Raw genomic sequence first — 18,370 nt, forward strand, 5'->3', positions numbered from 1 at the left:
CAGAAGCAGAAAATCTAGATTGATATTTAATAATTGATTCCCATCATCTAGCTGACTTTGAAGGGGCAGAAAATGGTCTCAAATATATAGTTGGAGCAGGTAAGAAAGAGGAGGCTCCATTGGCATAGGTCACTTTAAACTATTTAAAAAGAGGTTCAGACAGCTTTTTAACCCCCACCTTTTCACACAAAGCCCACAAGTGTGGTTACAGTATGGAGTATGCAAAATGAAACACACACTTTACATTAAAAACATAACAGTTGAAAACCTTTCATGCAAGGTCCTTCTCTGCCTCTCCAAACTTTGCTTTTCTGTGATTCTTGGCTGATAATTTCTGACAATCAATGGCAATCTCTCTCCTTGCAAGAAGGTTTTATTCTGAAATATTAAAATCTGACTATTAAATGGTTTTGAAAGACTGAGTCAAGTGGTCACTATAAGTTATAAAGAAAACTCCCAAAATCCTGTGAGCAGAAACCCAACTCTTTGTCTTTCTTATTTTGGCCATCCAAAGAACAAATTATTAGAGATCTTAATTGCAGCTCAGAGTTAACTCTGTCTGATCAAGAAGGATTCCCATCCACTTTATTGATAATTTCATAAATGGAGTCTCATTCTCTAATTCTTGGAATGTGGTGTCTCAAATGTGAGGGCTCTGAAGACAGCCCTCACCTTTTGTCATGCAGTGACATTATGACTGGGATTGTGAATGAATACAATCTACTTCTGTGCAGAAGTCCAGACTTCAGGTTTATTAGATGCAAAATGTGGTATGTTTGCCCCAGTCCAGTTTTGGGAAGGGGAGCCATGATTTGTTTTTGGTTTCATTTTTTTTAGTATATGTAGTTTGTGAAGTCAGGACCTAATTCCTGCGTATCAGTACCAGTATGATTTATGTGTTGTTGCTCTTGTTTTAAAGTGATGCTTTGAAGTAGCTTCCTTAGGAGAGTGTTCCACGTCTCTATTAATAAAAGCTTAAACATGTTTTTTAAAGAAACTTTCATATTTGCTATTCTTACGTTCCTTCCTCCACCTATACTGGGGGCCTTTTAAAAATATATATATATATATTGAGAAATTGTGTTTTTAAATCTGATTACATATTTATCCACTGGTTGTAACATCCCCCCTGTGTTATCTTTTTTTGCTTCTGACTTTGCACCTGGCTGTGTATATGTAGATATGTTTGAAGATCCCTGCATTTTAAAGAGTTTGCATACCCCAGCAAATTTCAATGGCTTTCAACAGGGAGCCATATCAAGCAGTACTCAGAGTTGTGTGCAGTACATGAAATCAGCAAGTGGGAAATGTCTGTGAACGTTAGCTTGGGCTACCAAACAGAGTCCTGGACTTAATGTAGCCTACAATTGCTTGGAAGGCCAAACAGCATGAGCACCACATGGAGGCGGCATGAGCTGGGTGTGGGTGATGCTCCTGGAGCTAGTTAGCCCCACTGTCACCCCTAAAATACAAGGCTTCATAACCCACAAATGAGCAAAGGAAGTCATACAGACCAAGGGAAGCATGGTGGGGAAAAAACAGAAATGGATTTCATTGGAGGTACACCAGTACAGACTTAGCTTTAAGGTCAATTCCCACAGTATGATTTTGAGTAGCTCCTTGGTTTGAGTTTGCTGAACGGGAGGAATATTTGTTGAGTTGCATGATGCTGGAGACTAGAACTTCAAGGATTGTACTGACGGAAGCTGTGAGTAGGATTCTGCTGCTGTGATTAGGATGGATTGAAGAGACTTTTGGCCATGTCTATTTAGCATTATTTTAGAGTATTAATTCAAAAACAATCCTGTTAGTCTGGAAAAAAACAGTATGCAAAGGGATCTTGAAACCTTTGAAACTAACTGAAAGCAAGATGGTAGCATGAGCTTTCATAGACTTGAGCCTATTTCCTCAAATGCATAACATGTTTCTGAGGAAGTAGGTTCAAGTCTACAAAAGCTCCTTCCTTTCTTTCTGTTTGTCTCAATGGTGCTATAAGATCCTTTTGCATTTAGAGGATCAAATGATCTATTTCCAGAAATTCTTCTCTCCACAGTGAAACAGGGTAACCTATCCCATGCTATACCTTCAACTAGTAGTTTCTACTACTAATTTCCTCTGCTTAATTTGTATGGTATTTGACTTTCCCTAAAATATATTCTGCATGCTTGATATAGTACTAACAGGCCTGATATAAGAGAGCTATCTATAAGAGTTCCCCAAAAATTCTTGGCTGGCAAGGTTATGTGTTAGATAGCTATCTGTATGGAAGTGCTGCTCATGCAGCATCCAGACATGCATATGATACTGTCCTCTTGTTTCCATGTGAACTTCCCATTCCCATCTGAACGTCCCATTCACTTAAAAGGGGATTATCCTCCTCTGCCCCCTCTTAGTTGCTTTTGAGCTGTCCATGAATACAGGTATCTGTTTCCTTGTTCTCTATTTTGCCTGCTTTACCTTTTTTGGGGGACCTTATTTACTCAAATTCGATAGCTCCACCAATTCATTTACTGAAAAGTTGGGAGGGAGGGGGGCTCATTCTCAGACCCTGATTGCCCAGTTTTTGGTGCCATTAACAGCCATCTGCACACACCTTGTGATAACCCCTTGTGGTCTCTGAGCTTTCACAACATTGTTTCTCTCCTTCTCTCGTCCTCCCATATCCACCCTGCCCCTCGTCCCTTTCTGTCTGTCCATCTGTCTGTCTCTGTTGATCTGTCCCCTTCCCATTCCCCCTTTGACATCTGAATTTTGTCTCCTGCCATGCATTTTTTCTTTTTGGTTATTGTCTTCTTTTGCCCACCTTATTCTATAACCTTGGCCACGCTGTCCTCCTCCTCTTTCTCTTCCTCCTCCTCCCTATTCCACCTTTCTCCTGTGTATAATTTTTCCACTTCCCGCCTCCTGATCATTCCCTGTTGTCTTGCCCCCCCATCCCCAACCTGCCTTCTCTCTCCTCTTCCTCCCTTCCCGTTTTGTTTTGCAGTCACTGTATCCATCAGATATTAGAAAGCGTAACTTACATTCACCACTATGCCATTGTGCACAGGGACTTGAAGGTCAGTATATATATATGCCTTTCACCCTCTTAGAATGTCGGATGGGGAGTGCAGGTGCTGCCATAATAGAAATGAACTTGGACAGGTGTGGCATTCTGCCCTGCCAGGTTCCTTTTATTTTTGGCATCTGGGGAGGGAATTATTCAGAATTGATTTCTTCCCAGTGTGAACTTGCATGGCACAATCTTTCTTCTCTGTGCAAAACTCCAGCAAGACCAGTTGGGATAGGCAGGTAGGGGACCTTGACAGCTTTCCCAGAAAGCAACACTTGGACCCAGATGTACTGTCCTATTCCATTGCAGCTTGGGCCAACAATTGCTCTTGTCCATATCACCAGATCAGAGGGGAAACAGAAGTAAATTGGCTTGATTCTATTAGCATCCATAATTTAATATCTCCAGTCCCTTCCCACTCGTGCCCGCGTGCACATTTTCTCTCTCTGTCTCTCTCTCCTCCTTTTCTCTGTTTCCTGATCTGCATTATTATCTCGTTTACCATAATCCCTCTTTCCTACTTTTGCCCTGATTCCTTTTGGAAGTATTTATTTGTGCTTTCAAGCTTACAGGTCGTACAGTTTAGATGGCAAAAAGAGCGCATGGCCATTCGCTCAGTGAACTCTGCTTGGGGCATTTAGCTAGTGATGGGATAGTATCCAGATCAGCTTTTCGAAGACACTGAACTCATCAATTCAAAATTCCTCTGATGATGGCAGGAGGGATGCTCATCTGGTCTTAGATGGACCTCATTACAGTATTTTGAGAATGTGGCTGTCATTCTGATAAGATCTGGGTACTGATGCCATATTGCGGCTGAGAGTGCTCCTTGCTATAGACAATATGCATGAACATGAAGATATCATTTTCTTTACTTAGTAAGTTCCCAGTATGGTTCACTGTATTTCTGTTGTCTAGATATCCTAATTTCAGTCTTTATGTACCCTGCACACAAAAAGTATAGAAATGGACAGTCTTGAGCAGGAGAGGGGAATGTATAGACTTCCAAATATTATTGAGCTGTAATTCTCATCCGCTCTAGTTAGCTCAGTTATTGGTGAGGGATGGAGTTGTAGTCCAGCAACATCTGGAGGGCCATGCATTACCCAATCTTGTGTTGTATAATAGGAAAAACAATATCACCTTCCCTAAGTGAATGCATCTTAAGAAGCAGCAAGTGGGAAGAAACCGAGGGAAGTCACAAAAGGAGTTTCTGACATTCTGCTGGGTTTGGCAGGATACAGCTTGAATAAACAAAACTGCCTGCTAATATGTGAGATCTTGTGTATGAGGGAGGAAGGTGATCGTATAGCAAAACTGACAGCAGCAGTTTTATGGCAGGCTTTAAGAAACAGTACTCACCATTAATGTATATAAATTCATGGGCACTGAATATTATGAGAGCCTGCATTGAAAGTAGCTTTTTGAAAGAGAACTTTACAGAGGTTTGCTCTCAATGGCTGTTGCCAGCAAGATCACAGAATGCACAGAGGGAGCAAATTGGGGATAGATATTGCCATCTTATCCTATTTCCTGGGCTTTTTGGAACATTTGATTGACTGCAGAAATTGAGGATTCCAAAAAACACATCCTGCTGCTGCACTTCTTGTGCTTTTTAAATAAACTGTGTTTCTGTTATTCAACAGGGCTTGCTGCCTATGCATGCTTATACTTGTATAGCTTGGCTGAGAAATGGAACAAAATTTTCATCCTCATATGCAATATACTCTGCTTTGAATATTGTGGTGCGAGTGGATTTGCCAAACAGAAATTAATACGGTAGTTTCCCTTCATGTCTGGAAAGGTAATTGGAAAGGAGACAATAGGGTTGGTATTTATCTTGTTCTTCTGATCTTTAGTCTCTAAGCCTTGCAACAGCTCTTAGGTTGAGTTCTCAGAAGGAACTGGGAAGTAAACTGTATCAGTTCAGATGGGAGAGTGACCCATGACCAAAGGTGCATCCATGCAAAACAAGCAGTGAAATACTCTGCAGGTAGAAAAGGTTGTCTGTGTGCCTGGCTGTCTTCCTGATAACTTCATTTTCTGATTATGGCAGATTTTTATGTATGAAGGAACATCCAGTCTTGTGTCCCATTTCTACCTTCAGCCTGGAGGTGTATGAGTTGAAGGCAACTGTTTGTGCCCTGTGTGTTTTGGGGAGAAAATTTTTATTTTTCAGGGTAGAGACACGATCCTCCTGGCCTTGTGGTTAAGAAGATGGGCATTGTTGGCTAGTTCTAGGATACAAGTTAGAAAAGCAGCGGTAGTGATGGTACTATCTCAGAAAAGAGTAGAAACCCCGTCTGAAGTGAATGTGTATAGGGATTGCAAGAGCTGATGTGGCTTAAGGGTGACTGTGCCCTACTTATTTGTTTTCATACCATTAAGCTAGAGCAGGGGCACAGCAGGAAATTCTGTGGCAGAACAGCTGTATCTGTGATTCTTTTGCAAGTTGTAAGAGATGTTTCTGCCTATGTTGAGTACCAGTGCTTAGCAGTAGCTGCCCTAGGCTTTGTAATATCAGGCAGTTTGGCTTGTGATAGTATCTGCGAGATTAGATGTTCTAGATCAATGATTCTCCAACTCTGCCCTTCCAGATGTTTTGGACTTGGGTTTCCAGAATCCCCAAACATTGGCTAAGGTGGCTGAGGCATCTGGGAGCCGAAGTCCAAAACACCTGGAGGTCCAGAGTTTGGAAATCACTGTTCTAGACAATCTTGCATCTGGAAATCTCCCCTTCCCTTGTTCATCACTGAACCATCTGCAGGTGGAAGATTTGTACAGTACTGAAGTTATTCCCTTCTAAATTCCACCAGAGATCTTTGAATGCTGCTCTGCCTGTTCTTTTCTGCCCAGAGGTGGGCAGTATAGATCTGAATACAGAGAAAAATATAAAAGCTTTTACCTCTATGCTTTGAAGCTTTAACAGTTTCAGCTTTGGAACAATAATATGTTACAAAGATATATGGTTTGAGGTTTGGAATACAAGCATACAGCACTGTGTTTGTTTACTTATTTTAATATAGGCATCATCCCCCTTTTCCTCAACTCTTTCCACTGATGCATTTTGGTTTGGAACAAGACTGTAACATCTGTGCCCTTGACATTCCCTAGTACAGTGTTGGCATGAAATAAGCAATTAACAGGAGGAGGAGGAGGAAAAGAAGCAATAGCTATGAGAATCATACTAATATTTGACCTACTGCTGTGATATATGGACAGTGAGCTGCCTCGTGTCCTGTTCAAGTAGGAGAGTGGGATCTAAATAAAATAAAGTAAAACAAATAAGAGGGAGATCTCAGATTTCTTTTGGTACCTATTTTGTGTTAAAAAAAATCCCCTTCATTATTAGTTCTAAGCCAAGAAAAGTTTGTTACCTTTGCCCCTATCCCACCCTACCTCTTCCTTTCAAGAGCAGTGTGCCTAAAATATAACACCTAGGGACCAAACCTGTCAGACATACAGACTTTGACATAATACTGGCTGTCGCCTGGCTTATTTAGGAAGCAAGCTTGTCATGTCATCATCCAAGCAAAACAATAATTTGATGAATCAAGGGAAGTAATAGCAATTTAGTTACTAAAGCAGAAGCTGCAAGTGGTAGACTTAAAGCAAACTCCCGATGGTAGTAAAAGAGAGTCTCCTGTAGTCACCAGTCACCCTCTCTGGGAGAGATTATCACATGTGCTGGGCAAAAGTCCAAAGCTCTTTTAGCACATTGAACTTGGCAACCTCTTCACAGCGTACAGGTGACTGCTGCCAAGCCAGCCCTGGGAAAAGGACAAGGCTATTTCTGGATCATGGCCATACCATGCTCTAATTTCCTAAATGAGTGGTTTTTCTTTTCTGAGGAGAGTCCATGGTTGGTATTAAAAGACCTGTCTCTGCAGGCAAGACCTTAATACGGTGCCCAATATATGCAGTGTAGATGGAAGCAACTGCCTTGTTCATCTTCTTGTTGCCTCATCTAGGGAGAATTCTTTAATGTCACGAAAATCCCCATAAAGAGCCTATGTACACTGATATAGACGCCATTTCACTTCCAGTCAGGTACATAACCCATCACCAATAAAGTGAGCATGTCAAAATAAACAACTGGATCCTGTTCTAGTATGTGCATGAATGTAGCAACCAAGTGTGCAACAGGAGAACACTTTAAAAATACCAATGAGAAGGAACAGAGATCTGTGTCTTTCTCTAAAGGAAATGGACAGACAACTACTGGTTGGTTCACCTGTCCACAGCTTGTAACTAGGTCTGTACCCAGGTCACACATTTGCTTTACTAATTCAAGCCAGTAAACAAAGGGAGAAGAAAGTGGTGGGGAGTGCCCTTCTAGTGTATATATGTGCATGCATGCATGTTTGTGCACGGAGCACAAAGGTTTCCCTCCCTCCCTCTTCTAGCAAGTGAAAATGATATCAGCTTGACTTTGTACACAATCCTTCTTCAAACCAGTTGAGGATGAGTTGAGCAACTCTGATCATGGAAGTCTTCATTCTAGACTTCTGGAAGGTTCCAGGTTGGAAATGCATGCTCTGTACCTTGTCTATTGGTAGACATTCAAGATAAATATTATTTATTTAAAAATTAGGTCTCATCCTTAAGAATTCCTTCCCCCAAACAGCTTGCAACAGAGGAAAACATGGCAGAAGTAGTAGTGAAATTTATAAATATGTAATGTTTGCACTGCATAATTGGAACAGTATATCATAGTATCTTACATCCAGCTTTTGAAGGAGTAAAATTATTAAAAGGCCTGGATTTTTTTTTTTAAAAAAGGGTTATGTTGAAAAATAATAACTCTTGATTCTCCAATCTTGTTGTGTTCCTGGACTTGTGATGCAATTTGAAACTGACATAGCTGCAGGGAGCCAGTTCCATAGAAAATCATTGGCACTCAGGGGGATGCATTCTGACAGAGCTGAACTAGTCGCCAAGTTAGCAATTTTAGACTCAACCCTCCAGTTTTAAAGAAGATTGAAGCATAAAACCTCAGACCTTACCTTGTCTAAGCTAGAGACCTCCAGCAATCCTATATAAGAGGCTTCTCACTGATACCACCAGTTCCTTTTTGTCTGTTGCTGTAGCCACAATATGAGGAACATCTCGGGATCATTTGTGTTCACTTGGCCTTCAGCCACTTGGACAACAGCTCAGCCATTTTTGTTTGCTTTCGTTTGGCTTGCAGCCACTTGGATTTTGGCTTTGCCATCTTTGTTCTTTGACATCTAGTGTTTGGTGGCTTGAACTTCACCTTGGCATCTTTCAAGAAGTGCCTCTTGTGCATTGCCAAACTTCCTGCCAGGATGGAGATTCAAAGTGCCTAAGTTGTCTGGGTGAAGCACATGTAGTCTCTGCTTGTACCCCCTGTTCTGCCTTCATACCACAGACATGGAAAAATAGGGAGTTGTGTTTAAAGGTGTTCCTTTACAAGCAGGACTGTTATAATAATAAACAGACATGTGCCACGCGACTACAGATTAACTGTACTTTCACATATCAGACATGTAAAGCCGATCAGGACATTTTGTCCTTGATTGTCAGTCTAGCATCCCTGATGGATCGGAAAATGATCTCAGTGTGTTTCCAGTGGTTCTTCCTTGGAAAAGGCCCCAAGATGTCCATAGTCGCTCTCTGGAATGAAAAGCCTTTCAACCAAGCTCTGTGGTCTAAGTAACCCCTGTCTATCAGAAATCAGGACCACTTGAACAATTCAAGAGACTGAGCCTCTTTCTTAATGGCCTCTTCCATGTAAGTGGAAGACTGTGGTCAACTTCTTTCATAGTTCACTGGAATGGGCCCTCTGTGATGAGAAACCTTTCAACCACACCTCATCATCTAGGTGACCCCTATCTATCACAAATCGGGACCACTTGAGGAGACTGGGCCTCCTTCTCGTTGGCATTGTCCATGTAGGTTGAAGACTGTGATCTGCTTCCTGAAGACCAGTTTGTTGCTGAAGAAGACCAGATGTCTTCAGTTGCCAACTTGCATGCAGTTTGCAGACTCTGGTCTGCTTACTGCTCTTTCCAATATGGCTGTCACTCCCCTGGAACCAGTTGCTTCTCCTGGAGAGAAGGACTTGCTTGAGACTCTTGCTGCACCATGGCAGAAAGTGATATCTGTTTAGATGCCAAACCAATACTTGTTGGTATCTGAAAGTGGTTCTTCTTTCCCCTGGGCACACCAGCAAGCATCTTTGCAGTCTCCGCTCCCTTCACTGGTGCTGGCACTAGAGTTTTGCATTGCTTTTGCTTTCCTAGGTGATTCTGGAGTCTTCATTGCTGGTGTCTCCTCTGCTGTGTTAGCCTCTTGTTGCAGTTCCGTGATAGTTTCTAGCATCTCATTGCCCAACACAGATTCTCCTAATCCCCCTGGGCTGCCCTGAGTCAGGTAGGTTCAGCACAGAGCACTGGGTTCAGTCATAGGCACATACATCAATAGGATAGTCAGGCATCACAAAGACTTTTTGTATACTATCCCTCCTTGAAGAAAGGACTACCTGTCTCATCTCAGCGCTTCGCAAAATGGGTAGCATCTATCATCCACCTGGCACATGAACTGGCATAAAAAGACCCTCCTGCTCAAATTTGAGGGCCATGGTACCTCTTCTGCCTTTTTGGCAAGTGTCCTGCTTGAGGACATTTGTCATGTGACTACCTGGTCACAGCTTATGACCTTCATTACTCTTTGCCGAGTGGACTCAAGGTCTAGGACTGACGCTTCCTTTGGGAGAGCTATGCTGTGTTTCAGTTTGTCTTGAATGCATTGGCTTCCTCTTTGCCTCTCATGTTCCTTTGCACTTTGAATACTATGTTCTTCACCCCCCTATCTGAGGCTGACTTGGCACACTTCTTATGTAGGCCCCTGACAGTGGATTTCCCTGCCAGTGGTAGCTGTAACCATTTAATAAGGTACCATCTGAAATTTCCCAGTCACACTATAGTAGGGCATTGTGGGTGAAAATGGCAGTTTGCAGCCCCTCCAGTCCAGAGAGTTTATAAAATATGAAATCTTTATTTATTTTAATACACTGCATATTTCTACTTATTGCCTAATAGCAGCTGGGGGAGTAGCATGTAAGAATGCTAACATAAAATGAAATATTCCACCCTTCCTCTTTTAGCATGTGTTGTGATACCTTGTGAAGTTAGTTGTTCCAAGACTTGTTACTAGATTCGAATTTGAAGGCTGTGATTCAGTGGAAGGGCATAACTGATTAACTACTGTATCTGAATGGCATCCTTCCATGGCGTCAAGATATGGCTGATGTGTGTCCGGAGAGAAGTAAAATGAAATTGCCCTCTCCTGCCTCATCATGGAGGAGGGGTTATTGGAATGACAACAGTGAATAGTGAAATATAAATTGTGATAACAGTGAAAAGAGATTCCACCTTAACATTAGAAGGAACATCCTGACTGTAAGAGCTGTTCGACAATGGAGCACACTCCCTCGGATTGTAGTGGGGTTTCCTTCTTTGGAGGTCTTTAAACAGAGGCCGGATGGCCATTCGTTGAGGGTGCTTTGATTGTGAGTTCTTGCATGGCAGGGAGTTGGATTGGATGACCCTTGTGGTTTCTTCCAGATCTGTGGTTCTATGATTTTATGATTCTAAATACAGCTTAGCCACACCAATGGAGGAGCAAGCGAAGAGGAATGGAGATGTCCAGGGAAGGTTTTGGGTTATCTTGACATCTGAACACAGCATTTAAGTGTGTAAAAGTAAGCAAAGGCTCCAGCAATTCTAAATGCATCTGAGGAAGTAGACTGAAGTCTATGAAAGGTCATGCTGCCAACTTCTTTCTTTCAGTTTGTCTCAAAGGTGCTACAAGATCTCTCTACATGCTCATTTTAAGTTTCTGCTATTCTAGAAATTTGGAGACAAAGGAGAATTTTCCTTTGGGGGTCATAATTTATATTTGTGGGAATGCTATCATTTTGTCCCCTGCCCCATAGCTAACACTCCACTGAAACCCAAATGTGATAAAATGTTTAAAGCAGTCTGTGAATGAGGTGCTAGATTAGAATTTAAATCTAGAATTAAAGAATTCATTAGAATTCAAATTCTTTATTCTATTTTATTTTTAATTTTGGGGATTTGCTTTATTTTCCTTGCATGTCAGTATTCCAACTGCTTCTGACCAATCCATGTAGAATTCTGTGAGGTTCTTGATTATTTCAGAGAGCCAGAAAGAAGTGCTAAAGATGAGAAGGCCTGAACCCTTGTTTCCATGTAGATGAACTGGTATGAGAGAAAGCATGATCTCCAAAGTCAAAGAGTCACAGTGAGAGGAGGTTGGATGAATTAGGACAAGCAAACATCATTCCTAGAATAGCACATTCTTTTTTTTTAAATGTGTGTAGTCTCTTGTGTTCCTTTATTACTGAACTCCCAGTAGACCCAAATAGCCAATGGTGCAGAGTATTTAGTGTATTCTGGCAATGGAGATTATCATACACCAATTAGATAAGGAAGGGATTGCTCCCCTGTCCTTATCCTGTCTTTGACTGTGATCTTGCAAAAGGCTTTCAGATCGCAGTCCTATTGTCCCATCATTGAACTGGCATTGCATTAATGCGAACTCCTATTAGTGCAAAATGCTGGGCAATGCTGCTTCAATGGTGGGACAAATAATTTTGCATTAATGGCAGTTTCTGTTAATGCAATGCCGCTTCAATTATGGGACCTGCGCAACATCATTTGAAAGTGTTTCGCACGATTGCGGTCAATTGTGCTTTCTGAATAGAATGACAGTATAAGCACAACATTGTATGAAAAATCTTCTCGCGATCACACTTTATGAACACGTCTGATAATCTCCAATGTCTGGAGAGCTGTATTTTCATGTCCTCTCTATTGGCTTCTAGATAATAATTAAGATATTTGAAAGCTTTGATAGTCATTTGTTCACGCTTCTCTCCAGCGTCATGTGTAGTATGAAAATACAGCATTACTCCTGTTTGCTGCATCAGACAGAAATGAAAGGATTCAAACTGTTAGAGGAGAGGTACGAGCTGCTGTTACTGCATTCTGTTTTACTTGTCAGAGCTGTTATGTATGAGCTTGGCAACTCAGAGCAAGTGTGATCCTGGTTAAAGCTAAAGAGTCACTGGGTGGTGACTTTTCCACTTGAGTTTTACAGGATAAATGGACCTTCCAAAAGCATTCCAACAGAATACAGTTCAAGTGACTTTGCTGCAAGTCTGTAGCATTCCAGGTTTTTTTGGAACTCCTTTCCAACCTAACACCTGAAGTCATGACTTGCAGTGCAAATATAGTGCATGCCTTTCAGGATCCCTGGAACTGGTCTTAAGGTGATGGAGCTCAATATCAGCAGCCAGGTTGTTACTAACCTTGCAAATGCTTGCAGTGGTGGTGGTGGGGGCATATTACATTTCCCATCTATTACCACCCAAATATCCTTTAATATTTAAACTCTTACAAGCACAATGTATTCAGTGTAGCTTATTCTAAGTGTGTGTGTGTGTGATAATTTCAGTCAACCTTTATTATTAATGGGAAGGATCAATGACAACAGTTGCCTGAATATTTCTTAATACTTGATTTAGTACACTTCTCATTGATAATTCCTGAGGTGGTTCAGCTACATAGGCTTTTTGGTGGTATAATTTTACCAGATCAGTCCAGGATGGCTGCGCCTTCCCAACCTAGTTTTGGGGTCCATGTCTTTCAGGTATAGACTGGACTGACCCTCTCTTAAGCCTCTTAACTAGATGTTTTGTATATTGAGCTCCCTCTCTGCTTGTACTAGTATAAGGGAAGGGAGTTGGCAGAGATTTTGAGGCCTTCTTTTTGGGGTTGGGGGGGACAGGCCGTTGATACACACACACAAAAAAAATATAATGGTACAGATAGTGGCAATAGGCTGGACCCTCCATCATTTCACAAGAGAAAACAGAACACATGCAGCCAAGCAACATCAGAGTGTAGTCCATCTTATAAAAAAATATTTATATGGAAGAACATACAGGCTAGGAGTTGTTTCAGCAGTTTGCTTTTGTCTCAGTCTATGGGAAGGGCAAGATTCGGCCCCTCCTCTCCTCCCGTTGCTGATTTAATTGAGTACAAACTACTTTTGCACTTTGAACTCAGTTGGCAGCAACGGAAATAAGCTGAGGACAAGGAGGGGAGGGATGGGATGAAGAAAGAGAAATTAGGACATTTTAAAAGCTGCTGAAAAAAATGGGACAACAGGATTAACTGGAACTGTCCCTGTCAGATGAGAACAGTTGGAGAGTATGACTTTGGTAGTTTTGCTTTCATTCCCTGCAGGTGGGAATTAACTTTAAGAGATAGGTATGAAAAGTGTGCCTTTCTTAGCTAGACATAAGGCTGCCACCTCCTCAGCAGGATGGGGGGAAATGTTCTTGCTGATGCAAAGGTCAGTATATTTTGAGACAAAAACATTCAGCTCTGTCCATGGAGCAACATTAAGTTGAAGATATAAGGAACTAGGATCTGTGAAGTTTGTTTGAGTTGAAATAAATCCTATCTGAATGAAAACGATTTGGTTTCGGGCTGGTTTCAGGCTTTAAAAGACCCTACATTATAGTGCCCCTGACCATAATAAGAATTGCTGGCAGAGGCAAGCAATAATTTCAGTTTCCCAGTACATTGGAGACTGTGGAGATTATCAGATATGGGGGCGGGGGGGAATCTGGGAAGAAAAAGGCATACTTCTGGCAAAGTTACGCGATCGTGCTGAAGATTTTCAGATGACGTCACGCTTGTTCAGCACTTAACCCATGAAGATCCAGGAATGCTCCAGCAATATATCATTCCCAGGACTTCCCCATGAATGGTTTGTTGCTGGAGCATTCCTGGATCTTCACAGGTTAAGTCCTGGATAAGTATGATATGTTTGAAAATGTTCAGTGCAATCATGCAACTTTGCTGGAAGTATGTTTTCCCCCCATCTGATAACCTCCATTGTGTGAAATTAAAATGGCTGTCAGCCAGTGCTTCTGCCAGGATGGAGAACAGGGCAGCTGTTATGCCTTGAATGGTGGTCACTTTCAAGGTGCTGGAGTCCCAGCAGTTGCCCAAACATGACGTTGATGCCAAGCCTGATTGACTGACCTGCTGGGTAGAGCAGAGCTTTGATAGGTTGCTTTTCCTAGATCACTGGGTTTGTTCAGAAGAAGAAACTTTTCCAAACTCTAGGCCAGAGGGCCGTAATAGGGTGGGCTGGGTTTGGGGTGAGTGGGACAAAATGACGAAACCTCCTGCAACGCTAGCAGTTACTCTGTCCTTCTCCCTTTCTTCAGTGCACCATCCACATGATCTGCTCCATCATTTGTCTCCTGGCTGCCAGAATTTCAGTCAATCTTGGGTTCTTGCCTTTTTCCTCTCCTAGGGGAGGCAACTCCCCTGTCTTCAGCCCTCTTCTCCCTTTTCCCAAAATTTGTATCTGTAACTTGGGGTCTTTCTCATTTTGCAATTAGAACCTGAAGCAGAGAGGGAGTCAGATTCCTTTATTTTCCATTCCCCCTTTCCGCCTTTCCCTTTTCCTCCTTCTCCTCTTCTGTTGCCCCTTGCCTTCTTCTCCCCCATTATTCCCCCTACCCCACCAGCCTGTGTGGTTGTTACCACTCACCGTGAACTAACACGCCCCCTGGTGTTTGCATGCAGTCATTGCATCCAGCAGATCCTGGAGGCTGTTCTCCATTGCCACCAAATGGGGGTCGTCCACAGAGACCTCAAGGTGAGTTTTCTACCCCACTGCTCTGTCCGTCTGTCCGTCTTTGTATCTTTTGCATGTCTTTTTTTTTTCCTCCAAAGAAGCAGATCAGTTCTCAGGTGTTCAGAACAAAGGTCCCGAAAGTCTTGTTGCAAGGCCCTCTAATAATCAGCCCAATGGAAAATTGCATGTTACAGCTGGATCTTGGATTAGGACAACATCCCTGTTACAGCCCAATCAGAAATCAGCTTCACGGTGCAAGCAAATATATGGTCGTTTTTGCTGTGATCTCTTTGCTGGCTTAGCTGATCATTAGGAATTTACTCCCTATCCAAACTTGTTGTCTAGAAACTGGCCATCTTTTAATCCGGTCTCCCAAGTTTGGAGAAGGCACACTGTTTGCATAGCTTGTCGCACAGTTGTAATTGTGGAGCTGGCGTTTAGCGTAGTCTTGCAGAGCCAACCTTTTTACTGTTTATTGGACATTTCAAAGGTGGCTACACGGGTAGATGGGGGTGTTTAGCTGTCATTTGTTGCCACACAGTGGTAAAATCACAAACTGCACACTTGATTTAAAATTAGGAGACAAGTACCACACTTGGAAGGGTTGTGCAGAAAATGCTCATTTCAGGAATTAGAAGAGTGGGTTTCACAACCACAGTAGAAAGTGCACCGGTGCCCATTGTCCTTTCTATTTTACTCACCAACAAGGGCCAGTGTATACTACAAGGTCTGTGTATATGGTTGCTTTTGCTCATTGTGTAAAAATGATGTGTATTTCTTGGAACATTTCGTACACTGTTAGTAGAGTTTCTACAAAAAGAAGGAGGAGGCGGTAGAAGAATCCTTCAACCCCCCACAATTATGGAGTGCCCAAAGATATCTTCTGGATGATCCCTAAACTATAGGGTTTAGAAAAGGATTCACCTTAACAGGAAGATTTGAACTGCTTATTAATACAGCTAGGGCCTTCCAGTAGCAAGGAAGCTGAGCTAACAGTTCCAGTTATTCCTAGAGCTGTCACTTCCATGTCTTCCGTAAGCCCAAGTATAACGTCAGACAGGTACCCAGTTATAAATACAGGCATTTTGCTTTTGCATGTTGCATAGTGAAATGTGGCCCCTCTGAGCTGATTTCTGGACAGCTATCAGGTGATAGTTGGGGGGTGGGCGATGATGGTACGATCTAGGACATCCGAACTGCAATGCTTTCAATAAATTGCTCATTTGGTTCCCTGACTACTCCCTGCCTTTATTGAAGTTTCTTTTAGCCACTCATCTGATCACTCTCGATCATTCCCAACTTTTCCCCCTCCTACGGTGGGTGGGTTCTGAGAGGAGCAATGATGCTGGTAGATGAAACAGATGATCTCTTTCTCCAAATGTTTGCATGCATTATGTCTAGTTTAAATGTGTGCAAATTATTTGTCTCCTGTGACCTACTGTGTTGGATACTTGTTCTGTTTGTTTACTCCCTGTTTGGCCTCTTTATAACACTCTTTTGGTAGACCTAGAATCACTGAGTATTATAAAGAGATCCTGTTCCAGTGTGCAGACAGTTTAACATTTAGCAATGACTGTATTTGTTAGAGTGGAAGTCGGATTAAGGTGAACTCTTACAATAATAACTGTGTCTGTGTGTTCAAGGTGTATTGAGAAGCTCCTTTCTGTGGTGTTTCTGTGAGCACTTTAAAAGTTTCTGGGCTTCCCCTCTCACTCCTCCGCTGTAATTGCTGATACTTTTTGTTTGGGGCTTTGAGACAGGAATTTGACCAAAAGTTAAACACTTTTAGGCTTAAAACTACTTGGCTCATTTGACCTTCGGCTTAAAACACGACACTTCTTTATCATTTTGTGCATCAAGCTAAAGAGTTCATTTGGAGGCTAGAGAAAACTAGACAAGTTCCAAATACCTTATTTCGGTCACTTGCATTTCATTTGAGATGACCTTGATTTCAAAATTGCATAACAAAGATTGTCACAAAATTAAAACCTGGCACAAGCAAGATCCATTAAAAAAATGTCCCCAGAGCTTTAGACAATGTTACCTATGGAGCAAGGACCATTACTATGAATCCCACTGTTGGCTTTTTTAAGGACTAGTTTATGCAAGAGGCACTTGAATATGGCCATATACCTGTAGTAATAGCATGGGAGATGTTGTGGCTCTCACTAATCATTTTTTTGTTTCATTTAATAGAGTCCCTAAGATATGAATCCTCATGCATGCGCTAGACCTCTTGTTACTGCCAGGCCCCATTTTCAGTTTTGTACATCGATGTGCAATTTGGAATTGAGCTTCTTTCCCAAAGAATGGAGCTCTTGCATATAATATTTTGTTATAATACAGTGCCACTGATAAACCACCAAAGATAATCTATAAGAGGGCAAGCGATATGAAAACTCTGTGATTTAATAATAGCATGGTTTGATATGTATTTGTAGTAGCCCTTTTGTTTCAAGTGGTAGCCTCTCTGGTTTAGCATTAACATTGATGTGTGTGTGTTGATTTTAAGATTTTCAGCTCAGCCATACCTTTCATCTAGATTCGGTATTTCTTTTTTGTTTTGTAGGTGAAAAGGCAGACTTTAACAGTATATACGCAATGCATATGGTATTGTATCACATAGATATAGGAGGAAATGGAGCCTCAATTACTAACCGTATTGTGTTCATACAAATGATATCCTTTTAACAGCCAGGTAGAATAAAGTAATCTTTCTCCATTAGTCTTTGTGAAAAAAAGATTGGTTTTTTTTTTAAACAAAGCAGTTAATACTTAAATCGCTTAGCATTTTACTCTGGTTCATGGCAGCAAGTGCTCTTTTAAAAACACAAATGCATCAGTTGTGGTATTAGGACAAAGTGAAACATTGTTGTAATGAGCAAGATTCGGAGCTCATCTTCTTTATGTTTGGTGATATACAACAAAACAAAGACATAAATATCCGATCAGGGACATAGCCAAGGGTGGGGGTCTTGGGGTCCGGATCCCTCCTTCCATTAGAAAAATGAATGGTGTGTGCTGCTGTTCCGCCGCACCCAAGCCCCATTATAATGGTGGCACTTATTCTGGACCCTCCCCCCCTCCTAAAATCCTAGCTACGTCCCTGATCCGATACAAAAAAGAGAGAGTGATAGTTTAAAGAGAATGAGGGATTAGAGAGAAGATTTGGTGAGCATGATGGAAAAGCCCAGTTTGACGATTATGGCAGTCATGCTGCTTCTTGTTCATATTTACTCAGAGGTCCCACTGTATTAGTGCCGATAAGTATGTTTGCAGATTTTGTTTAGTCAGAGCTGGTGTGAGGATTTGTGATCATTGCATGTCACTGGAATGAAGCTTCTGGGATCCCTAAGCATTGCCTGTCCTGTCCATGGCTAGCAAGAACTGCCATTCAGTGGCATCCAAAGGACCACATGTTCCCTGCTTTTGACAAGCTTGATATTAAATGACTGCAATTTAAAATAAAGTATGCTATAGAGAAGAAACAATGGATATTCTTTTGGAGATATAAAGGCAGCATTTGAAACATACCCGCATATAGGAATCAGTGAGAGTGGGGTTTTTTAGGTCAAATCAACATGAAATTACCTTGTAGGTATGTTATTC

General features: G+C 41.7%; 1 protein-coding gene across 9 annotated transcripts in view; it reads left to right on the top strand.

The window, feature by feature from the left end:
- Positions 1 to 18,370, top strand: part of CAMK2B (calcium/calmodulin dependent protein kinase II beta) — a 165,160-nt gene that overhangs the window by 81,901 nt on the left and 64,889 nt on the right. For all 9 annotated transcript variants that reach the window (XM_042477023.1, XM_042477024.1, XM_042477025.1 and 6 more), the window contains exon 6: positions 14,710 to 14,782. In XM_042477023.1, the coding sequence (XP_042332957.1) occupies positions 14,710 to 14,782 (73 nt within the window). The remainder of the gene's footprint in view (positions 1 to 14,709; positions 14,783 to 18,370) is intronic.

Source organism: Sceloporus undulatus, chromosome 6 (genome assembly GCF_019175285.1).
Source record: "Sceloporus undulatus isolate JIND9_A2432 ecotype Alabama chromosome 6, SceUnd_v1.1, whole genome shotgun sequence".
Classification (NCBI taxonomy): domain Eukaryota; kingdom Metazoa; phylum Chordata; class Lepidosauria; order Squamata; family Phrynosomatidae; genus Sceloporus; species Sceloporus undulatus.